The sequence below is a fragment of the Salvelinus alpinus genome, chromosome 5 (assembly GCF_045679555.1).
Source record: "Salvelinus alpinus chromosome 5, SLU_Salpinus.1, whole genome shotgun sequence".
In the NCBI taxonomy this organism is placed as follows: Eukaryota; Metazoa; Chordata; class Actinopteri; order Salmoniformes; family Salmonidae; genus Salvelinus; species Salvelinus alpinus.
In genome coordinates this window covers 9,436,855-9,461,858 of record NC_092090.1, presented here as the reverse complement: position 1 = coordinate 9,461,858, position 25,004 = coordinate 9,436,855, and the positions used below count along the sequence as shown (strand labels likewise).

At 46.5% G+C, this 25,004-nt stretch overlaps 2 protein-coding genes across 2 annotated transcripts in view; one reads left to right on the top strand and one right to left on the bottom strand.

The window, feature by feature from the left end:
* Positions 1-667: 667 nt before the first annotated feature.
* Positions 668-16,087, top strand: ctsd (cathepsin D). Its single transcript, XM_071400503.1, has 9 exons — positions 668-854; positions 2,355-2,517; positions 4,865-4,988; positions 5,397-5,515; positions 5,810-6,009; positions 6,344-6,466; positions 13,733-13,877; positions 14,663-14,761; positions 15,365-16,087. Exons 1-9 carry the CDS (start codon positions 793-795, stop codon positions 15,524-15,526), a joined length of 1,197 nt encoding a protein of 398 aa, XP_071256604.1. The 5' UTR covers positions 668-792; the 3' UTR covers positions 15,527-16,087.
* A 654-nt stretch (positions 16,088-16,741) lies between these two features.
* The window catches only part of cdhr5a (cadherin-related family member 5a), a 30,079-nt gene continuing 21,816 nt past the window's right edge, over positions 16,742-25,004 (bottom strand). Inside the window, exons 10-14 of the mRNA XM_071400502.1 lie at positions 24,690-24,896; positions 24,296-24,409; positions 22,699-22,765; positions 21,485-21,645; positions 16,742-20,113 (exon numbers count right to left, since the gene is read on the bottom strand). Of these exons, the coding sequence (XP_071256603.1) occupies positions 19,523-20,113; positions 21,485-21,645; positions 22,699-22,765; positions 24,296-24,409; positions 24,690-24,896 (1,140 nt within the window). The 3' untranslated portion in view covers positions 16,742-19,522. The remainder of the gene's footprint in view (positions 20,114-21,484; positions 21,646-22,698; positions 22,766-24,295; positions 24,410-24,689; positions 24,897-25,004) is intronic.

Genomic DNA, 25,004 nt, shown 5'->3' with positions numbered 1-25,004 from the left:
TCCTGATATATCCTATCCTGATATATCTATTCTATCATATCTTGATATATTCTATCCTATCCTGATATATCCTATCATATTCTGATATATCCTATCCTGATATATCTATTCTATTCTATCCTGATATATCCTATCCTGTCCCACAATATACATTACTTGTAGCCTATGCAGTACAAAGCCATCAAGACAATTTTATTGTCTGCAAACAGTGTCAAATATGAAATATATTTATGTCAAATTCTGGACTGCATTGACGATACATTGTGTCTTGGTTTGGCAGGGACAGAGCACATCACAGGAGGTTGGCGGTAATGGCTGGAGTGGAATCAGTGGAATTATATTCGCTCAGTTCCAGACATTATTATGAGCCGTCCTCCCCTCTTAATCAACATTTCAGTAAAAGTGCTGGTTTTAGCCAGCCTGCTAATTTTCAACTGTAGTCCTTGGACAGGTTACCCACAATTTGATAGACACACATCTCTGACAGCATGCCAGCACGGATTGGGTGCGTTCAAGAAATACAAATTTGAAGACCGTTAGCGCTTTTGCAGACATTGTAAATCTATGACATTCAGCGCAGGTCTGGGCCAAATGTGTGTATCTGGAACGAGCCCATTTGCAATGCGCATGCGCAGCTGCCTTAACTCCTGGAACGCACCCATCATCACATGATTTTGACTCGACGTCGACATTGTCAGGTGATAAAATTCTGTTGTTGTTATCTCAGGTCAAATTGTCCAGTCATTGTGCTGGCGGATCAGGTTGTAGCTAAAGTTATTCTGCAGCTGTAAAATGAAGGTTTTGTACCTGTGTCTTTTCGCGGCACTTGCTTTGGCATCTGATGCACTCGTCCGGTAAGTAAAGTCAAGTTATATTAGCCGAGCTAGCTTGTCAGCTAGAAAAGCAATGATCTTCAAACAGTTGAGCTAACGTTACGTCCTCAATCAAATAGCTAGCTAGTATTACAAAATAGATATGCCTAGCTAGGTTTGTGAATATTTACTTTGCGAATGAATAGTGAAGACGACCTGGGGCTACAAAGTGACGATAGCTAAATGTGATCAAGTCGCGCTAGAGAAAGGTGTTTTTTTTAAATTCCCATTAGCTAGTGTTAAGTTTCTCGCCCGAGCAAACATGTGACAATGTCAAAATAGATATCCCAAACACGATTTAAGGCTGGTTTACAGACCGTCTGACCTGTGTCATATAGTAGTAAATTAGATTAAGGCTGGTTTATAGACCGTCTGACATATGTCATGTAGTAGTAAATTAGATTAAGGCTGGTTTACAGACCGTCTGACCTGTGTCATGTAGTAACACAACTGTCGTAGCGAAATCATGAACATTTATATTGGCGTCCGACATCAAACTTGTCGCATTAAATCAGCACAGCAGCCCGGTGCTCCAAATTGTATACTTTCTCTATTTTAACAAAAATAAACCCATCCGTTAAAGTTAATTAACGGCAACCTAGCAACCCAGGCAACTAAAAGCTATTTTCTAAACAATGTTTTGGTTCGTTGCTAGCTAACTAATTGGCTAGCTAGTTCAAATAACGTTAATGACTATAGTATATTTTTTATTAATTATTACAGGAAACTAAACCCACAACATTATTTACAAGGTAGTAGTGAATTTACAGAAAATTTTGGGATGAAATAAAAGTAGGTCATTCTATCGGAGGATTTTATAACTCCTGCATCAACTTGTCACAGTACGATTTGGTCTGGTTGCTGTGGCTGTCCGGTAACCACGACAACGGACGTTGCGACAGTTGCAGATAACTTTTTTAAAAGTGTCGTTCAGACCAGTGACACTTGTCGCATTATAAATGTCTACAGACATGTCGTTAGACCAAGTATAAACTGGCCTTGACCTGTCTGATAACATAACCATCTGCTTCATTAATTGAACTGGGACCTTCCTATGTATTCTTGTCATGTTATCTTTGATTAGTGTATTCCTCATTGATTGTTATATTGTTCATGTTTCCCATTCGGCAATGTCCTTGTAAAACAGATATTACACATAGCTAGGTTGCCACATGCAGCACTTGTTCTAGCTAGCAAAGGATGTATGCACCAGTGTTCTTCACTGTGTCTATTGTCTGATATTTGGAGACCTGTAACTAGTCAGAAGTTGTTTTCCAGCAGGAACTAGGTTGAGTAGACACTAGACAGGGCTGACCAGTAGGCCTGCTGAGATTCTGCTTGACCTACCAACTGTTCAGGGCTGGCTAACCATTTCAAAGGAGTTCTCTAATGGATTCTCTCTCGCTATGTCTCCCCTCTTTCCCTCCCCCTGTATCTATCTCTCTTCCCCTTCCTCTCCTTCTTCTTCTCTCTCTCCTACAGAATTCCGTTGAGGAAGTTCCGTTCCATCAGGCGTACCCTGACTGACTCGGGGAGGGCAGCAGAAGAGCTGTTGGCCGGGAAGGAACACACTAAGTACAGTAACCTGGGCTTCCCCTCCTCCAGCAATGGACCCACTCCAGAAACCCTGAAGAACTTTATGGATGTAAGAAGATCCTCTAGTCACTACTAACCAGGGACCTGGGAGTTTACTAGTTACCCTTTGGGATGCGTCCCAGATGGCACCCTATTCCCTACGTAGTGCACTACATTTGATCAGAGCCGTGCTATGGGCCCTGGTCAAAAGTAGTGCGTTTAATAGGAAGTAGGGTGCCATTTGGGATGTAGGTGACCTGTGCCAATGGAGTGGTCACCCTTGACTTCCCTAATGCACTGTAGCACAAGCTAAAAGCCAGGTAGGCAGGCCAGGAGAAAACCAACAAAGAATCTCTTGTCGCCAGTCCGGCCTTTCCTTCTAGTCCTCCTAGCTAGCTGAATTAGTAGCGTTACAAGGCAAAGCCCCCCCCTGTCCTGAAGGGAAGAGCTCTTCTGATTTCACATTTCCCATTAAAGTTGGGTAATCAGATTTGTTAGTTTCTATGTGTGACGGAACAAGAATGTTTGTCATATGACAAGTAACTCAGCTTCCCATCAGTGTTGGGTCTAGTGACGGGATCGTTTTCTCTGTGTGACCAAACAGGAACTAGGAATAGTTGGTCATGTGACCGGTGACAGAGCAAGGAAGGCCTGATCTTCTAAGCTCCCTGAGCCTGATCAGCTGACAATTTGTAGACATAATGTACGGTTTATCCTCAGAAAATCCACTAGGCTATGTGTTGTTTATGTAGTTTAATCTAAACACCAAACAAAGAGGGCCTTGTACACTCTAGGGACAGTTTTTTTTTTTTTTAGGTCACCATCTAGTACTGGGTCAGACCCCCCCCCCCTTGCATACAGAACATGTCGAATTATTCGGGGCACTGACTGTTGCTCAATTGGTATCAAGGGACTTAACGTGTGCCATGAAAACATTCAATCGAACAGTAACTGAATGCCTCGATGCCGGTCTGCCTGATTTATATAGCAAGCCCTGGCCACTTGACTCACTGTCGGTAGGAGCAAACCATTTTTGTGAATGGAGTGGTGTACCTAATAAACTGGCCAACGAGTGTGTTGATGAGATCAGTTCCCCAGCATTGGATAAACATTCTGAGTAGCCTACACAGTACGGTAATCGTTCTGGTTTCTGAGTGTTTTGTCCGGGACTCTGATAGTTCCTTCCACCGAGCTGAGTGATGCGCAAACACAGGAAACGGTTGTGGTTTCCTAGACTCTCACAGAAAGAGAGTTGCGATATGTAGATGAATCCAACGGTCGGTACAAGGTTACACACACACACACACACACACACACACACACATCTACCAAATAAAATTTAATGCAATTCCTCCTTGAAAAGTTGGGAAAGTTTGAAGCTTGAAAAGTTTGAATTGTGAATGAATACAGTTTTAAACATGGAAGGGTTTCAGCCACTTCATAACAACTTGCAGAGTAATTGAACTTTCACATCAAACCACTTGGGATATCAACCAACCACAATACAACAACAGATGAGTTAACCCGTTGTCCCTTCAATAGTCAGCTCCATATTAAGAGAAAGGTTGTGTCCAAAAATGGCTCCCTATTCCCAACAAGGCTCTGGTCAAAAGTAGTGCACTATAATGTGCTAATAGATTAGCACTATAGTGCTAAAGTAGTGCACTATAGTGCTAATCTAATCACAATGAAGTGGTCGAGCAGTCTCAAGAGATTGAATTGCCTGAAGAGGTTCATTTCCTATGAGTCCTAGAAAAAGGAAGTTGAGTCACGTTTTGTTAAATGTTGAGTAATGGTTCATTCTCTGCTTGCAACAGAAGGTTAGTTTGACTGTTAGAACGTGACTAGGAGAAGAGAAATCACTGAGACCTTTTGGATTGACCGGAGATATATAAAGTGCTAGATTGGAGTCCTAGAAAGAGGGAAGTTGACTCATCGGTTTAAACTGTAATTATTATTTGCTCTTGAACAGAAGGTGACTTGTATGTTCAACAGTGTGACGGGGGAAAAGAGATCACTCTGACCTGTTTTACTATCAGACAAACAGTTTCTGACACCGGCAGAGCCAACTTTTCTGTCAGTCTTGGAAGTAGAATGGACTGAACTAATCACATGACGTGCATGAACAGACAAGTTTAGGTAGATCGTGCCAGATGTGTTCAGGCCAGCTCAACCTGTTGGAAGGGATTGCCTTCACTGTATCCCTACAACGTGACAATAGCAAAGCATAGTGGTGCTTGTTCTTCTGAGGGACTAGGTATATGAAGAACCAGCAGAAACTGGGCCTCCTTCCTCCAGTTTGGAGTCCACTTTAATGTGAAGATCCTACTACCTGCTTTCTAGTCCGGGAGCAGTCTGCTTGATTGGGGTCCTTGAAACCACTGTTTTTATTTCATGCAGCCGTGTGTGTTTTCCAGGCTCAGTACTACGGTGAGATCGGCCTGGGGACTCCCGTCCAGACATTCACTGTGGTGTTTGATACAGGCTCCTCCAACTTGTGGGTCCCTTCTATCCACTGCTCCTTCACAGACATCGCCTGCTGTAAGTCTACACTACACTGACTCAATCCCGTATGTATTCATACACTTTGTCACGTCCTCTCAGATCCTCCACAAGTCCATAGGGGTCTAGGGTTGCGTTTTGGGAAGGGGCCATTGACTCGTACACACGTGACTGGAGCTAGAAGGACCTACTCACCTCCAGAACACTGATTTTTATAAGCAGCATAAATATTAACAAGCTGTATGTTCATCTTAGTCCAATTCTAGGTTTTAATCTGTTTCTAAGAATCCTCTGTTTTTATTGTTTCTTTGTTTGTGCTTTCTGCCAAATGCCTCTCCTCCATTTAGTTGAATGCTTCAACGTGTTTTTCCTTCTAGGTTATATAACCATTAATCTGTCAAAAATGGCCAATATCAAAGTGACCCTTCCCTTCTCTCTGTGTGTCAGTGCTTCACCACAAGTATAACGGTGCCAAGTCCAGCACGTATGTAAAGAATGGAACGGCCTTCGCCATCCAGTATGGGTCTGGCAGTCTGTCTGGGTACCTCAGCCAAGACACATGCACGGTAGGTTCCAAGGTTACACTCTTGTTAAATAGGCCTAGTATCTGAAAAGGTGCCGTATAAATCAAATCCATTGTCACTATTGTACTATTCTCCAAAGCAATAACCTTTTTTTTTTTTTTTAATGATGTTTTTTTGTGTGTTCTTAATGATTTTAAACAGTGTTTCCACTTTTCTGCCTGAAATGTATTTTATTTGACGATATAAAAATACAATCTCTGTGTGTTACGTGTCAGTTTGGAGACCTGATGGTCTATAGATGGTTTTTAATGGATGTGCTGCTCATCTCTCTGGTAGATTGGAGGACTGTCCATAGACGAACAGGGGTTCGGTGAGGCCATCAAGCAGCCTGGTGTAGCCTTCATCGCTGCTAAGTTTGATGGCATCCTGGGCATGGCCTACCCCCGGATCTCTGTGGACGGGGTCGCTCCACCGTTCGACAACATCATGAACCAGAAGAAAGTAGAGCAGAACGTGTTCTCCTTCTACCTCAACAGGTGAGACGGAGAGGAGTGCCTCACCTATTTATTTTTTGTCTCCGGAGTCCTTTTTGGAGATTTAGGCCTGGTTTCCTGGACACGGATTAAGCCTAGTACTGAACTAAAAAGCCCATCTCTATTGAAATAGCTGGTTATTTTTATTTAACCTTTTATTTAACTAGGCAAGTCGGTTAAGAACAAATTATTATTTACAATGACGGCCTAACAAAAGGCCTCAAGTACCAGGTTTAATCTGTATCCAGGAAACTAGCACAGCAAGTCAGAGTTTGTTTCTGCTCCGCAAAGACATTATAAAAATAGTAAGATGACTGTTTGGTTCTGTGTGTGTCAGGAACCCAGACTCTGAGCCCGGCGGTGAGCTCCTACTGGGAGGAACTGACCCCAAGTACTACAGTGGAGACTTCCAATACCTCAACGTCAGCCGCCAGGCCTACTGGCAGATCCACATGGACGGGTGAGTGCTCTTCCTTGACCCGTTGTTTATATGCTGCCACTTCTGCCGCTGCTTGTGTTAGTTAGTGTATTCTAACGCCACCATAACAATCTCCATCTACATTAACCATCTGTTGTTGGTGGACACTATTAGTATGTCTGTGGTCAGTTCTGTGTCACAATTAGTCAGTTTACAACTTTTTTTAGGACTTTTTGAGCAGGTGAAATGGACGCCAAACATTTTGTGAATACCCACCGCATTCCCTTGAGAATCTCAGGAAACTTACCCGCGACCTCTGGCCCCACACATCAAACAGAAGCTTCTGGAAAACAACATTCTGCGAGCTAGAAGCCTTCTAAGAGGAACCAAGGCTGGCCGAGGTAAACAAAGATTTGCACTGTTGGTTTCAGTCTCATTTAGAAGTGCCAAGAGACCGAGTCTTAACTGCAATTAAGAAAGCATAAGATGCTAAATCTCCCCACTGTCTGCTAAATATCCTAACCTGCAATTCTATATCTCTGCAAAACAAAGTAGATGAGTTTGAACTTCTGCTCAGATCATCCAGGACAGAAATTGGTTGTGTAACAGAAACATGGACACATGAGAACATTCCAGATGAGTCTCTAAACAGAGGCTGTTCAGAAAGGACAGAAATCTGTTTAAATGTGAAAGGAAGAGTGGCTGTATGTGTTTAGTCCCCAGGTTAGGAGACGGGCGGACCTAAAGAGATGAGAGTGTGTCTGGATACAGTTGCACCCAGCGCGGCTAATGAGAAGAAACTGCCACAGGAAGCCATTGGATGATCTCATTAACACCATCGACTCTGAAGTTGAAGTCGCCTAAAGCAGGTGTTGTCTTATGTGGGGATTTCAATCATCTACCTACCAAGGCCGTCATCAAATCCCACCCAGATCTAAAACAGGCTGACAAAAACAAGACCTGTGGAGACTCCATGATTTGATGATAACAAACTAAATTGATAAAGGCAAGGAACTCCTTTCAAAGGCTCATCTGAGGGACTAAGAATCTACTAGACATCAAAATGTCAATTCAAGCACACAAAAAAAAAAAAGAATCGAAAGGTTGTGGGACATCATCACAGAGCTGGTCGATCAAAATCACCTGGAGGAACAATACCGATTTGACGGTGTGGAAACTGACGAGGTTGAGGTCCTGAACAACATCTTTGCTGAAGCATGGACAGGAAGTACACCCCTTAGTTACCGCCTATCAACTGGGCTCTGTACCTTCAGTCTGGAAGACCACTAACACCCCCCTCCTTAGTTACCACCTATCAACTGGGCTCTGTACCTTCAGTCTGGAAGACCACTAACACCCCCCTCCTTAGTTACCACCTATCAACTGGGCTCTGTACCTTCAGTCTGGAAGACCGCTAACACCCCCCCCCCCCTCCTTAGTTACCACCTATCAACTGGGCTCTGTACCTTCAGTCTGGAAGACAACTAACACCCCCCCTCCTTAGTTACCGCCTATCAACTGGGCTCTGTACCTTCAGTCTGGAAGACCACTAACACCCCCCCCCCCCTCCTTAGTTACCGCCTATCAACTGGGCTCTGTACCTTCAGTCTGGAAGACCACTAACACCCCCCTCCTTAGTTACCGCCTATCAACTGGGCTCTGTACCTTCAGTCTGGAAGACCACTAACACCCCCACTCCTTAGTTACCACCTATCAACTGGGCTCTGTACCTTCAGTCTGGAAGACCACTAACACCCCCCCCCCCCCCCCTCCTTAGTTACCGCCTATCAACTGGGCTCTGTACCTTCAGTCTGGAAGACCACTAACACCCCCCTCCTTAGTTACCACCTATCAACTGGGCTCTGTACCTTCAGTCTGGAAGACCACTAACACCCCCCCCCCCCTCCTTAGTTACCACCTATCAACTGGTCTCTGTACCTTCAGTCTGGAAGACCACTAACACCCCCCTCCTTAGTTACCACCTATCAACTGGTCTCTGTACCTTCAGTCTGGAAGACCACTAACACCCCCCCCCCCCCCCTCCTTAGTTACCGCCTATCAACTGGTCTCTGTACCTTCAGTCTGGAAGACCACTAACACCCCCACTCCTTAGTTACCACCTATCAACTGGTCTCGTTCCTGAGGTCCTGGAGGGAAAAGTGATTGTCCAACAACAACAAAAAAATCTGCCCCAACCAGCTCCACTAATCCTGGGTGGAAGGCCTGTTCCAGGTGGAACCAGCTCCACTAATCCTGGGTGGAAGGACTGTTACAGGTGGAACCAGCTCCACTAATCCCGGGTGGACGGCCTGTTACAGGTGGAACCAGCTCCACTAATCCTGGGTGGACGGCCTGTTCCAGGTGGAACCAGATCCACTAATCCCGGGTGGACGGCCTGTTCCAGGTGGAACCAGCTCCACTAATCCAGGGTGGACGGCCTGTTCCAGGTGGAACCAGCTCCACTAATCCCGGGTGGACGGCCTGTTCCAGGTGGAACCAGCTCCACTAATCCCGGGTGGACGGCCTGTTCCAGGTGGAACCAGCTCCACTAATCCCGGGTGGACGGCCTGTTACAGGTGGAACCAGCTCCACTAATCCCGGGTGGACGGCCTGTTCCAGGTGGAACCAGCTCCACTAATCCTGGGTGGACGGCCTGTTACAGGTGGAACCAGCTCCACTAATCCCGGGTGGACGGCCTGTTATAGGTGGAACCAGCTCCACTAATCCCGGGTGGACGGCCTGTTCCAGCTGGAACCAGCTCCACTAATCCCGGGTGGACGGCCTGTTACAGGTGGAACCAGCTCCACTAATCCTGGGTGGACGGCCTGTTACAGGTGGAACCAGCTCCACTAATCCCGGGTGGACGGCCTGTTACAGGTGGAACCAGCTCCACTAATCCCGGGTGGACGGCCTGTTACAGGTGGAACCAGCTCCACTAATCCCGGGTGGACGGCCTGTTACAGGTGGATCCAGCTCCACTAATCCCGGGTGGACGGCCTGTTACAGGTGGAACCAGCTCCACTAATCCCGGGTGGACGGACTGTTACAGGTGGAACCAGCTCCACTAATCCCGGGTGGGCGGCCTGTTCCAGGTGGAACCAGCTCCACTAATCCCGGGTGGACGGCCTGTTCCAGGTGGAACCAGCTCCACTAATCCCGGGTGGACAGCCTGTTCCAGGTGGAACCAGCTCCACTAATCCCGGGTGGACGGCCTGTTCCAGGTGGAACCAGCTCCACTAATCCCGGGTGGACGGCCTGTTCCAGGTGGAACCAGCTCCACTAATCCCGGGTGGACGGCCTGTTCCAGGTGGAACCAGCTCCACTAATCCCGGGTGGACGGCCTGTTCCAGGTGGAACCAGCTCCACTAATCCCGGGTGGACGGCCTGTTCCAGGTGGAACCAGCTCCACTAATCCCGGGTGGACGGCCTGTTCCAGGTGGGACCAGCTCCACTAATCCCGGGTGGACGGCCTGTTCCAGGTGGAACCAGATCCACTAATCCCGGGTGGACGGCCTGTTACAGGTGGAACCAGCTCCACTAATCCCGGGTGGACGGCCTGTTACAGGTGGAACCAGCTCCACTAATCCCGGGTGGACGGCCTGTTACAGGTGGAACCAGCTCCACTAATCCCGGGTGGACGGCCTGTTCCAGGTGGAACCAGCTCCACTAATCCCGGGTGGACGGCCTGTTCCAGGTGGAACCAGCTCCACTAATCCCGGGTGGACGGCCTGTTCCAGGTGGAACCAGCTCCACTAATCCCGGGTGGACGGCCTGTTCCAGGTGGAACCAGCTCCACTAATCCCGGGTGGACGGCCTGTTCCAGGTGGAACCAGCTCCACTAATCCCGGGTGGACGGCCTGTTCCAGGTGGAACCAGCTCCACTAATCCCGGGTGGACTGCCTGTTCCAGGTGGGACCAGCTCCACTAATCCCGGGTGGACGGCCTGTTCCAGGTGGAACCAGATCCACTAATCCCGGGTGGACGGCCTGTTACAGGTGGAACCAGCTCCACTGATCCCGGGTGGACGGCCTGTTACAGGTGGAACCAGCTCCACTGATCCCGGGTGGACGGCCTGTTCCAGGTGGAACCAGCTCCACTAATCCCGGGTGGACGGCCTGTTCCAGGTGGAACCAGCTCCACTAATCCCGGGTGGACGGCCTGTTCCAGGTGGAACCAGCTCCACTAATCCCGGGTGGACGGCCTGTTCCAGGTGGAACCAGCTCCACTAATCCCGGGTGGACGGCCTGTTCCAGGTGGAACCAGCTCCACTAATCCCGGGTGGACGGCCTGTTCCAGGTGGAACCAGCTCCACTAATCCCGGGTGGACGGCCTGTTCCAGGTGGAACCAGCTCCACTAATCCCGGGTGGACGGCCTGTTCCAGGTGGAACCAGCTCCACTAATCCCGGGTGGACGGCCTGTTCCAGGTGGAACCAGCTCCACTAATCCAGGGTGGACGGCCTGTTACAGGTGGAACCAGCTCCACTAATCCCGGGTGGACGGCCTGTTCCAGGTGGAACCAGATCCACTAATCCTGGGTGGACGGCCTGTTACAGGTGGAACCAGCTCCACTAATCCTGGGTGGACGGCCTGTTACAGGTGGAACCAGCTCCACTAATCCTGGGTGGACGGCCTGTTACAGGTGGAACCAGCTCCACTAATCCCGGGTGGACGGCCTGGTAACAAAAACCGGAGACATTCCACTGACCCTTCCACCACTACAGTCACAGAGGTCAAGCAGCAGCAAGATGGTAACAAAACGGAGACATTCCACTGACCCTTCCACCACTACAGTCACAGAGGTCAAGCAGCAGCAAGATGGTAACAAAACGGAGACATTCCACTGACCCTTCCACCACTACAGTCACAGAGGTCAAGCAGCAGCAAGATGGTAACAAAACGGAGACATTCCACTGACCCTTCCACCACTACAGTCACAGAGGTCAAGCAGCAGCAAGATGGTAACAAAACGGAGACATCCCACTGACCCTTCCACCACTACAGTCACAGAGGTCAAGCAGCAGCAAGATGGTAACAAAACGGAGACATCCCACTGACCCTTCCACCACTACAGTCACAGAGGTCAAGCAGCAGCAAGATGGTAACAAAACGGAGACATCCCACTGACCCTTCCACCACTACAGTCACAGAGGTCAAGCAGCAGCAAGATGGTAACAAAACGGAGACATCCCACTGACCCTTCCACCACTACAGTCACAGAGGTCAAGCAGCAGCAAGATGGTAACAAAACGGAGACATTCCACTGACCCTTCCACCACTACAGTCACAGAGGTCAAGCAGCAGTACGATTGGATACTGACATGATGCACCAACCTGACCACCCTGATCTACTACCACAGAGAGGAGACGGTACTGGACCCTCCTCTACATGATCTACTACCACAGAGAAGAGGAGACGGTACTGGACCCTCCTCTACATGATCTACCACCACAGAGAAGAGGAGACGGTACTGGACCCTCCTCTACATGATCTACCACCACAGAGAAGAGGAGACGGTACTGGACCCTCCTCTACATGATCTACTACCACAGAGAAGAGGAGACGGTACTGGACCCTCCTCTACATGATCTACCACCACAGAGAAGAGGAGACGGTACTGGACCCTCCTCTACATGATCTACCACCACAGAGAAGAGGAGACGGTACTGGACCCTCCTCTACATGATCTACTACCACAGAGAAGAGGAGACGGTACTGGACCCTCCTCTACATGATCTACTACCACAGAGAAGAGGAGACGGTACTGGACCCTCCTCTACATGATCTACTACCACAGAGAAGAGGAGACGGTACTGGACCCTCCTCTACATGATCTACTACCACAGAGAAGAGGAGACGGTACTGGACCCTCCTCTACATGATCTACTACCACAGAGAAGAGGAGACGGTACTGGACCCTCCTCTACATGATCTACTACCACAGAGAAGAGGAGACGGTACTGGACCCTCCTCTACATGATCTACTACCACAGAGAAGAGGAGACGGTACTGGACCCTCCTCTACATGATCTACTACCACAGAGAAGAGGAGACGGTACTGGACCCTCCTCTACATGATCTACTACCACAGAGAAGAGGAGACGGTACTGGACCCTCCTCTACATGATCTACTACCACAGAGAAGAGGAGACGGTACTGGACCCTCCTCTACATGATCTACTACCACAGAGAAGAGGAGACGGTACTGGACCCTCCTCTACATGATCTACTACCACAGAGAAGAGGAGACGGTACTGGACCCTCCTCTACATGATCTACTACCACAGAGAAGAGGAGACGGTACTGGACCCTCCTCTACATGATCTACTACCACAGAGAAGAGGAGACGGTACTGGACCCTCCTCTACATGATCTACTACCACAGAGAAGAGGAGACGGTACTGGACCCTCCTCTACATGATCTACTACCACAGAGAAGAGGAGACGGTACTGGACCCTCCTCTACATGATCTACTACCACAGAGAAGAGGAGACGGTACTGGACCCTCCTCTACATGATCTACTACCACAGAGAAGAGGAGACGGTACTGGACCCTCCTCTACATGATCTACTACCACAGAGAAGAGGAGACGGTACTGGACCCTCCTCTACATGATCTACTACCACAGAGAAGAGGAGACGGTACTGGACCCTCCTCTACATGATCTACTACCACAGAGAAGAGGAGACGGTACTGGACCCTCCTCTACATGATCTACTACCACAGAGAAGAGGAGACGGTACTGGACCCTCCTCTACATGATCTACTACCACAGAGAAGAAGAGACGGTACTGGACCCTCCTCTACATGATCTACTACCACAGAGAAGAGGAGACGGTACTGGACCCTCCTCTACATGATCTACTACCACAGAGAAGAGGAGACTGTACTGGCAAAGTCCTCCAGAGTCAACTACACAGCATCAAATTTGTTTACCGTAGCCACTGCAATCAGACATTTTAATGGCCAAATGTGACTTTAAACAAATTTCTTGTCATTGAGGACCTTTTTAAATTGAATGTTTTATATATTTTTTATCTTGTTTTAAAGTATTGTCGAGATGTAACTGTGCATTCTGCAAAATTCAGTTTTGTGGACTGCGAGCTTGAATGAAATCAACACTGTTTTCACTATGTAGGGAGGGAACTGTAAACCTAAATGACTTATTGGTTTAGTGTTTTAAATAGAGAAGCCTGTGAAAAGGTAGTTACTGCTCTGAGGACAATATATCTATTGTTACCTTGTGTAACCATGCAGCCCTGCTTCCACCAAGGGAGCTGGATTCAACCCTGTGTGTGTTTGTACAGGATGGCTGTGGGGAGCCAGCTGAGTCTGTGTAAGGGAGGCTGTGAGGCCATCGTGGACACCGGCACGTCCCTCATCACCGGCCCCGCGGCCGAGGTCAAGGCCCTGCAGAAGGCCATTGGAGCAACCCCACTCATCCAGGGAGAGGTAAGACACAGGATCAACACCACTCATCTAGTTCAACACTGTGGTCCCCGACTACAGCTACGTCCCTCTAGTTCAACACTGTGGTCCCCGATTACAGCTACGTTCCTCCTCCTCTAGTTCAACACTGTGGTCCCCGACTACAGCTACGTTCCTCCTCCTCTAGTTCAACACTGTGGTCCCCGACTACAGCTACGTTCCTCCTCCTCCTCTAGTTCAACACTGTGGTCCCTGACTACAGCTACGTTCCTCCTCCTCCTCTAGTTCAACACTGTGGTCCCCGACTACAGCTACGTTCCTCCTCTAGTTCAACACTGGTCCCCGACTACAGCTACGTTCCTCCTCTAGTTCAACACTGTGGTCCCCGACTACAGCTACGTTCCTCCTCTAGTTCAACACTGTGGTCCCCGACTACAGCTATGTTCCTCCTCTAGTTCAACACTGTGGTCCCCGACTACAGCTATGTTCCTCCTCTAGTTCAACACTGTGGTCCCCGACTACAGCTATGTTCCTCCTCTAGTTCAACACTGTGGTCCCCGACTACAGCTATGTTCCTCCTCTAGTTCAACACTGTGGTCCCCGACTACAGCTATGTTCCTCCTCTAGTTCAACACTGTGGTCCCCGACTACAGCTATGTTCCTCCTCTAGTTCAACACTGTGGTCCCCGACTACAGCTAAATGAAGTCCCTCTTGACCTGGCCTGTCTCCTATTACTTAGAGAACTGTACTCCACTTTATTTCCTGAATACAGTAGCACCTTCACTGACTGTTTCTGCTTGTGTTTCAGTACCTGGTGAACTGTGATAAGATTCCCACCATGCCTGTCATCACATTCAACCTGGGAGGACAGCCCTACAGTCTGACTGCAGAGCAATACGTCCTCAAGGTGAGTCTCTCACTATCTTTATTTTTTTCTCTCCTCTCTGTCTCTATCTGGAGATTCTACATTGTTTTGCTACATGTAATTGTCCAGTAGAGTGCAGTGGAGGCAGATATCCAGCAGAGGGCGGTAGAGTCTAATTCAACAATCATAGCAACAGTGTCTGCTCAGTCAGTCACTATACCACACAAACAGGGCATTGTTTAGTTCACTAAGCCATTCTCAGAACCATGGGAGACAACGTACATTGATTTGAATGTTTGTCTCAGAATGTAATTGTTATTTCAACAATTATTACTGCATAATAATGGCCTATTGAACTTTCCTTACAAACCGTCCCTCTGTTGGCTACGATGTTAGTATTTCTGTCGTTTGGTCATTACATATCAGGCGCTTGTTCATTAGTGCACACCGTAGCAAAACATTATGCAACAGAAAACAAAAATGAGCATTTCAGCAATTAACAAGTTCAGATAGATAGTACCCCTCTGTTTCAAACTGTTACGTGCTTACTGGACACGATCTGGGCCCTGTGTGGGACTGTGCGTCTCTGTATTGCTTCCCCCTTCTGCTCTGCGTCTGACTGTCTGTATTCCTTTCCTCCTCCAGGAGAGCCAGGCTGGTAAGACCATCTGCCTGAGTGGCTTCATGGGCCTGGACATCCCCGCCCCCGCCGGGCCGCTGTGGATCCTGGGAGATGTATTCATTGGCCAATACTACACTGTGTTCGACCGTGACAACAACAGGGTGGGCTTCGCTAAGTCCAAGTAGAACTACAACCATGGCTACGTCCTCATTCTCCACTATCCATCATCTACCCTTCTCCTGAAGTGTACACTTGTTCTGCACACTACTTGTCGTGGATTTGGAGAATTGGGAAGCAGTCAATGTTTTAGGACAATGTTTTGCAGTACGTTTAAAGTGGATGAAGATTTTAGACAGGCAAAATCAAAGTGTGGGGGAAAGACACTACTTGTAACTTGCACAAGATTTCCGTTGCTTTAATGAAATCTTTTAAACTAGCAATTAGATTTGTGTCGAGTTCAAATGCACTGATCTAAACAAGCATTAATTTGAGTTATTTGCTGTGAAACAGAAAACATGGTGTTGGAGGTACAGGATCGGGAGTCAAAGATGACTATCAGAACAGACCGTTTGAGTTTTACCATCTGAGTGATCTGCTGTACGTGTTAAATCAGGGACTTGTTTTTTTTAAAGCAACCGAACAATGTAACATTTTAATTTGCGTTTTGTAGGCAATGGACCTATTGTCAATGACTTAAGATGTATCTTCAAATGATTGGATTCAATAAAATTATTGTAAAAAGTGAAGTGCTCCTTTCTTTGAATGTCACTGTCATTCCCCCTTCTAATAGATGCTGTACAGTAGGGGTACTCCATTCCTGGTTCAGAAGATCAGCTCACACAAATGTCAAAGGTCAGGATTGATATTGTCATTTATCAGCGTAGTAACAAACCCCCACCAAGTGACCCATGTGACCCCCAAACTGGTCACACCCCTCTTGTTAGTGGAGATAATTTAAAAGCTAATTTCCTGCAGTTCTACACATTTTGACCTGCCTTGTGTGTTCATATGATACCCGAGTGACTCAACATCAATGGGGGGCCACTGGGGATGAGGCCTCTGGTCATGTGATCTGGATGACTACAAGATTTTAGATGGGTAAGTTAGGCTAACCAGCTATCTAGTTAACATGACCAGTAGTTGATGAACTGGACATTTCAGACAGGTTATAAACAGCTCTATAAGATCCGTCTGTGAATGACATAAGAGGAAAAACTGCTCAAGCACAACCAAATTTCAAAATTAAAACCTTGTACATTTTTCCCACATCAGTCACTTCAATCAAATATCCCTAATAACCAGGGTTGGGGTCCAGTCAAATTCATAGAGTAAACCACATTCTAATTAGAAATGTTCCCCTTTCTAAAAGGCATTGAAGAGAATTGGAATATCCGTGTACGTCCTGAATTGACCACAAGCCTGCTTTAATAACTCATAAATAGTATAAAATGTCAGAATTTGTATCCACATACTTTACATACTGTAATAAGGTTATTACATTTCATACTTTTTCTTCTTCAAACATAAATAAAATTGTAAAACATGTCCTCAATTTGTTTAGTATTCAGTAGACGTGTTCTCCTTCCAAACTTTATTTCAATGGTAAAAAAAAATGTCCTCATTTTAAATAGTATTTTTTTCCCTCATTAGTAATGCTCGTAAAATCTTGCCCACGGACTTGATGAATTCGCTCTCAGAACAATCATTAAAAGATACCAAGTTAAAGTATTGTATCCAACTTGATCCCCTTGTGGTTCTTCATGGAAATTGTCTTTATATATTGAATAGCTCCCCATATATTGAAATGAATAGCTCACCATATATTAAATTGAATATCTAACTATATATTGAAAGGAATAGCTCACCATGTATTAAATTGAATATCTCACCATATATTGAAAGGAATAGCTCACCATGTATTGAAAGGAATAGCTCACCATGTATTGAAAGGAATATCTCCCCATAGTGTGATGGAAGCCACATAATGTAGACACACACTTATCCAAAGAGGTAAATTCCCTCCAATCTGTGTGAACTAATGTCCATATTCTAGAATCCCACTCTGGAATCAGTGTTTCCCTTGATGATGGAAACTCCACTTCTCTTCCTGGCTGGGGTTTGTTCTGTAGAGCGGTCCGTTCGTACTGGACATCTTCAGATACCTTCCTGTTTTACTCTGTTTTCTTCTGTTTAGTGCCTTTAACACAGATATCCTCTCCCTATAGAATATAACCCAGATATCCTCTCCCTATAGAATATAACCCAGATATCCTCTCCCTATAGAATATAACCCAGATATCCTCTCCCTATAGAATATAACCCAGATATCCTCTCCCTATAGAATATAACCCAGATATCCTCTCCCTATAGAATATAACCCAGATATCCTCTCCCTATAGACTATAACCCAGATATCCTCTCCCTATAGAATATAACCCAGATATCCTCTCCCTATAGAATATAACCCAGATATCCTCTCCCTATAGACTATAACCCAGATATCCTCTCCCTATAGACTATAACCCAGATACCCTCTCCCTATAGAATATAACCCAGATATCCTCTCCCTATAGAATATAACCCAGATATCCTCTCCCTATAGACTATAACCCAGATAGCCTCTCCCTATAGACTATAACCCAGATAGCCTCTCCCTATAGACTATAACCCAGATATCCTCTCCCTATAGACTATAACCCAGATATCCTCTACCTATAGAATATAACCCAGATATCCTCTCCCTATAGAATATAACCCAGATATCCTCTCCCTATAGAATATAACCCAGATATCCTCTCCCTATAGACTATAACCCAGATATCCTCTCCCTATAGACTATAACCCAGATATCCTCTCCCTATAGACTATAACCCAGATATCCTCTCCCTATAGACTATAACCCAGATAGCCTCTCCCTATAGACTATAACCCAGATAGCCTCTCCCTATAGAATATAACCCAGATATCCTCTTCCTATAGAATATAACCCAGATATCCTCTCCCTATAGAATATAACCCAGATATCCTCTCCCTATAGAATATAACCCAGATATCCTCTCCCTATAGACTATAACCCAGATACCCTCTCCCTATAGACCATAACCCAGATAGCCTCTCCCTATACACTATAACCCAGATACCCTCTCCCTATAGACTATAACCCAGATAGCCTCTCCCTATAGACTATAACCCAGATAGCCTCTCCCTATAGAATATAACCCAGATATCCTCTCCCTATAGAATATAACCCAGATATCCTCTCCCTATAGAATATAACCCAGATACCCTCTCCCTATAGACTATAACCCAGATAGCCTCTCCCTATACACTATAACCCAGATACCCTCTCCCTATAGACTATAACCCAGATATCCTCTCCCTATAGAATATAACCCAGATATCCTCTCCCTATAGAATATAACCCAGATAGCCTCTCCCTATACACTATAACCCAGATACCCTCTCCCTATAGAATATAACCCAGATATCCTCTCCCTATAGAATATAACCCAGATATCCTCTCCCTATAGAATATAACCCAGATACCCTCTCCCTATAGAATATAACCCAGATATCCTCTCCCTATAGAATATAACCCAGATATCCTCTCCCTATAGACTATAACCCAGATATCCTCTCCCTATAGAATATAACCCAGATACCCTCTCCCTATAGAATATAACCCAGATATCCTCTCCCTATAGAATATAACCCAGATATCCTCTCCCTATAGAATATAACCCAGATATCCTCTCCCTATAGAATATAACCCAGATATCCTCTCCCTATAGACTATAACCCAGATATCCTCTCCCTATAGAATATAACCCAGATATCCTCTCCCTATAGACTATAACCCAGATATCCTCTCCCTATAGACTATAACCCAGATATCCTCTCCCTATAGAATATAACCCAGATATCCTCTCCCTATAGACTATAACCCAGATATCCTCTCCCTATAGACTATAACCCAGATATCCTCTCCCTATAGAATATAACCCAGATATCCTCTCCCTATAGAATATAACCCAGATATCCTCTCCCTATAGAATATAACCCAGATATCCTCTCCCTATAGAATATAACCCAGATAACCTCTCCCTATAGACTATAACCCAGATATCCTCTCCCTATAGAATATAACCCAGATATCCTCTCCCTATAGACTATAACCCCTCTCAACCCTCCTTCTCTTTTTCCTCTTTAGTAGCTGAATCAGACTCTCCATGGCTCTCCTGGTCGCCATGCCCACCATCGATCTCTGTCTGGCTAGACATGCTCCTGTCTCCCCCCTCCATCTCCTCCATGTCCAACACCTCCTCCTCAGTCTCCCCCTCCTGACCCAGAGTATCCGGGATGATCTCCACCTCGATCCCAGACGCATCCTCGTTCTCCTTAAACCACACTGACTTCCCTCCTTCCTTCCTTCCCCCCTTGGCGAGGATGGACCTCATCCCGTCCTTGTCTCCTCCTCCTCCTACCCCCCCTCCCCTAGCAGGGCTGCTGGCCGGGCTGGGCTGGTGGTTGTGGTTGGCGTACAGGCCGCAGAAGCCACAGTGGCGGTCGCTCCGGCGTCGCTCCAGGGGGATGGCCCTGCCTCTGTCCCCAGGGACAGTAGCACCTCGGCCCCTCTTGTCTACCGGCTCTGGGCGTCTGGGTCCGCAGCGCAGGGCATCACCCTCGGTACCCTGGTAGCCATCGTTGGTGTACTGCAGGGTGTCCTTGGGTCTCCCATGGGGCCTCGCCATCTTCAGACATGGAGCCAAACACTACAGACAGGACAGAAGACAGGACAGCAACCATGTCAAATCTGTCAAGTACAAGGATCACAGGATCAGGGCTTTATGTGTTGTGTATATCACTTGGTTGAATAAATAGTAACAAAATAAATAATACAAGTAGATAAATAGTCATAAATAATAGTAATAAAGTTGTCCTACGAGTTAAAAACTAAAGCACTAGAGAGAGGAGTAGAGAGAGAACTGTCATTTACACAGAAGTTAATGAACCATTGATCTCGAGGCATTGTTCAATGTCACAGATGCTTCTGCCTTCCTATAGCGTTAGGTTCATTTATTCTGCTCTAACACAGACAGACAGACAGACAGACAGAGCCCTTCTGTGAAGTACTACTCATAAATATTCAGTGAAGCTGTTCAATTCGATCAGGATAAATGCCTTGTTCACAGGCCTTCCATCAGCGTCTAATCCTGTCCAGGGTGTTTCAACCAGCCAGCACTGCTCCATCCAACAGCCCCGGCTAGCCTGCTAACCTGGTCCCAGATCTGTTTGTTAAGTCCTGCCAAGGTGTTGGCAAGACAACGCAAACAGTTCTGACACTAGGTTACCTTCCTGTTAGGGCTAATGGCCGCCTCAAAAACACTTACAGGACAGGTCTTTCACCAAGTGTCATGCTGAGGAACTTCCTCAATACCAGCATCCCACTGGGAGAAACCCACATGAACGGCTCTTCAACTGGTGATTACTAGTGGGGAAACTCTATCGTCTCTGACTTCTCCCTCATACTGACCTCTGATGTCACATCCCACTGGGAGAAACCCAGATGAACTGCCCTCCAACTGGTGATTACTAGTGGGGAAACTCTATCATCTCTGACTTCTCCCTCATACTGACCTCTGATGTCACATCCCACTGGGAGAAACCCACATGAACTGCCTTCCAACTGGTGATTACTAGTGGGGAAACTCTATCGTCTCTGACTTCTCCCTCATACTGACCTCTGTCACATCCCACTGGGAGAAACCCACATGAACTGCCCTCCAACTGGTGATTACTAGTGGGGAAACTCATCTATCATCTCTGACTTCTCCCTCATACTGACCTCTGATGTCACATACTAAAGGAAATGACCTCTATAACAATTTTGGCAGTTAAATACAACAACAAAACATTATTCATGCAAACAATAATCTATTCATATGTTTTTTGAACACTATAATTAGTTTGCGTGTCTGAAAGCTGTGCTGTTAGTGTGTGGTTGACGCAGCTTGTTTGCCATTAGAGTTTAAAGCACATCAAGGCGTACAACTTGTTGAGCCCAGTTTACAAAGTAGTATTTTGGGAGTTTCCCACTTGAACGCAGCATCAGTTCTGAGCTGAACTCACAGAACGGTGCTCACCTCAGTTATCTTATCCAGGTTGGCGCCTCCTTTCTTCAGGCGGGAGATCAGGAAGCCAATCACGATGAAGCAGAGAACCAAGATGGCTGCCATGACCAATCCTAGCAGAGCCATGTCCCCCGCCCGGTACCCTGCGCCCGAGGGCAAAGGAACCGCCACAGCTGTAGAGGGTCAGAGGTCAGGGAAAATAGTCAGTCAAGGCAACCAGTCAAGACATCAATCAACTGATCAAGATATCAATCAATAAAGATATCAATCAACCAATCAAGAGAACAATCAACCAATCAAGATATCAAATCAAGATATCAATCAACCAATCAAGTGTTCAATCAACCAATATATGAATCATCACAATAGTATAATAATACAGCCTTTAATATGGAGAGTACAGATCCTGCTGTTGGTAGGAGTAGATCATCACCAATAACATAGCCTTTAATATGGAGAGTACAGATCCTGCTGTTGGTAGTAGTAGATCATCACCAATAATACAGCCTTTAATATGGAGAGTACAGATCCTGCTGTTGGTAGGAGTAGATCATCACCAATAACACAGCCTTTAATATGTGGAGTACAGATCCTGCTGTTGGTAGGAGTAGATCATCACCAATAATACAGCCTTTAATATGGAGAGTACAGATCCTGCTGTTGGTAGGAGTAGATCATCACCATAGTATAATAATACAGCCTTTAATATGGAGAGTACAGATCCTGCTGTTGGTAGGAGTAGATCATCACCATAGTATAATAATACAGCCTTTAATATGGAGAGTACAGATCCTGCTGTTGGTAGGAGTAGATCATCACCATAGTATAATAATACAGCCTTTAATATGGAGAGTACAGATCCTGCTGTTGGTAGGAGTAGATCATCACCATAGTATAATAATACAGCCTTTAATATGGAGAGTACAGATCCTGCTGTTGGTAGGAGTAGATCATCACCAATAATACAGCCTTTAATATGGAGAGTACAGATCCTGCTGTTGGTAGGAGTAGATCATCACCAATAATACAGCCTTTAATATGGAGAGTACAGATCCTGCTGTTGGTAGGAGTAGATCATCACCAATAATACAGCCTTTAATATGGAGAGTACAGATCCTGCTGTTGGTAGGAGTAGATCATCTGAACAGTCAGTGGTGCACCATCAGGGGCTCATTTCCCTTTGCTGTGAGTTTACCTGCCCTTGTGGTGCTATGTGAAAGTCTTACCTGGTATAACCAGGACAGAGAGGGCCGCTGTACCAAACTCCCCTGTAGACAGGTCCATAGCACGAATCTACACACACATCACAAGGAAAAATACATTATTATCATGCCTATGAATATCTCTGCAACCCCCCCAGCGTTAACCAAAACATTCATCAAAACAATTATAGTAGTCTAGTAAGAGGCAGGTAACCACTCAGCTGAAGGACTCTGTCTACACAACCCTCTTCAGAAGAACAATGAGGCAGGTAACCACTCAGCTGCAGAGCGAAGGACTCTGTCTACACAACCCTCTCCAGAAGAACAATGATGCAGGTAACCACTCAGCTGTAGAGCGAAGGACTCTGTCTACACAACCCTCTTCAGAAGAACAATGAGGCAGATAACCACTCAGCTGCAGAGCGAAGGACTCTGTCTACACAACCCTCTTCAGAAGAACAATGAGCCAGGTAACCACTCAGCTGCAGAGCGAAGGACTCTGTCTACACAACCCTCTCCAGAAGAACAATGATGCAGGTAACCACTCAGCTGCAGAGCGAAGGACTCTGTCTACACAACCCTCTCCAGAAGAACAATGATGCAGGTAACCACTCAGCTGCAGAGCGAAGGACTCTGTCTACACAACCCTCTTCAGAAGAACAATGATGCAGGTAACCACTCAGCTGCAGAGCGAAGGACTCTGCCTTCACAACCTTCTTCAGAAGAACAATGAGACTGGTAACTACTCACCTGCAGAGCGAAGGACTCTGTCTTCACAACCCTCTTCAGAAGAACAATGAGACTGGTAACTACTCACCTGCAGAGCGAAGGACTCTGTCTACACAACCCTCTTCAGAGGAACAATGATGCAGGTAACCACTCAGCTGCAGAGTGAAGGACTCTGTCTTCACAACCCTCTTCAGAAGAACAATGAGACAGGTAACCACTCACCTGCAGAGCGAAGGACTCTGTCTACACAACCCTCTTCAGAAGAACAATGATGCAGGTAACTACTCACCTGCAGAGCGAAGGACTCTGTCTACACAACCCTCTTCAGAAGAACAATGATGCAGGTAACTACTCACCTGCAGAGCGAAGGACTCTGTCTACACAACCCTCTTCAGAAGAACAATGATGCAGGTAACCACTCACCTGCAGAGCGAAGGACTCTGTCTTCACAACCCTCTCCAGAAGAACAATGATGCAGGTAACTACTCACCTGCAGAGCGAAGGACTCTGTCTACACAACCCTCTTCAGAAGAACAATGAGACTGGTAACTACTCACCTGCAGAGCGAAGGACTCTGTCTACACAACCCTCTTCAGAAGAACAATGATGCAGGTAACCACTCAGCTGCAGAGCGAAGGACTCTGTCTTCACAACCCTCTTCAGAAGAACAATGAGGCAGGTAACTACTCACCTGCAGAGCGAAGGACTCTGTCTTCACAACCCTCTTCAGAAGAACAATGAGGCAGGTAACTACTCACCTGCAGAGCGAAGGACTCTGTCTTCACAACCCTCTTCAGAAGAACAATGAGGCAGGTAACTACTCACCTGCAGAGCGAAGGACTCTGTCTTCACAACCCTCTTCAGAAGAACAATGAGGCAGGTAACCACTCACCTGCAGAGCGAAGGACTCTGTCTTCACTATCCTCTTGAGAAGAACAAACCCTTCAGTTGTCACGTTGACATAACTGCTGTACTGCACCTCATATCTCATGTCTGGGTTTACACCCTAAAACACACACACAAATAAACACCCACACACAAACAAGCTGATTAAAGTTGTGTGTCAGTGTTTCAAATCCCACACAGAAGAGAAGCGTAACTACCCAGAATTGAAGGTAATTGTGTGATTTCTAGGACTTTCACGGTGCCAGACGAGTATGTCTCTACTGTATATGAGACGTGACATTACATTTAGAGGTCCCACGAACAAACACAGACTGAGATTGTAAGACAAGTGTCTGCTAAAATGATTCAAATGTAAATGTTGATCTCTTTTTGACTCTTACGGTGGCAAAGTCCTCGTCTCTGGCCCTGACCCTGAAGGGTCTGTTGGAGGTTCTGTCTCGTAGGATCATGGTCTCTGGGACTGAGTTACTGTAGATGTATCCTTCATAACGCTCCTTCTCGAACCGCGGAGGGTTCCTGCTCTTCCTCAGCACCTCGATGGTGACCTGAGTCACCGCAAACTGGTCCCTGTTGGTGACCTGGGAGGCCTGGGAGAGATGGGAGAGATGGGAGAGATGGAGAGATGGAGAGATGGAGAGTTGGGAGAGATGGGTGAGATTGGAGAGATGGAGAGAGGGAGAGATTGGAGAGATTGA

What these genes read in the sequence shown, in the direction of transcription:
- ctsd (XM_071400503.1), top strand. Translation starts at nt 793, where the DNA reads ATGAAGGTTTTGTACCTGTGTCTTTTCGCGGCACTTGCTTTGGCATCT. An exon ending in CTTCACAGACATCGCCTGCT is followed by an intron (nt 4,989 to 5,396) that starts GTAAGTCTACAC and finishes TCTGTGTGTCAG; the next exon opens with TGCTTCACCACAAGTATAAC. An exon ending in TTCTCCTTCTACCTCAACAG is followed by an intron (nt 6,010 to 6,343) that starts GTGAGACGGAGA and finishes TGTGTGTGTCAG; the next exon opens with GAACCCAGACTCTGAGCCCG.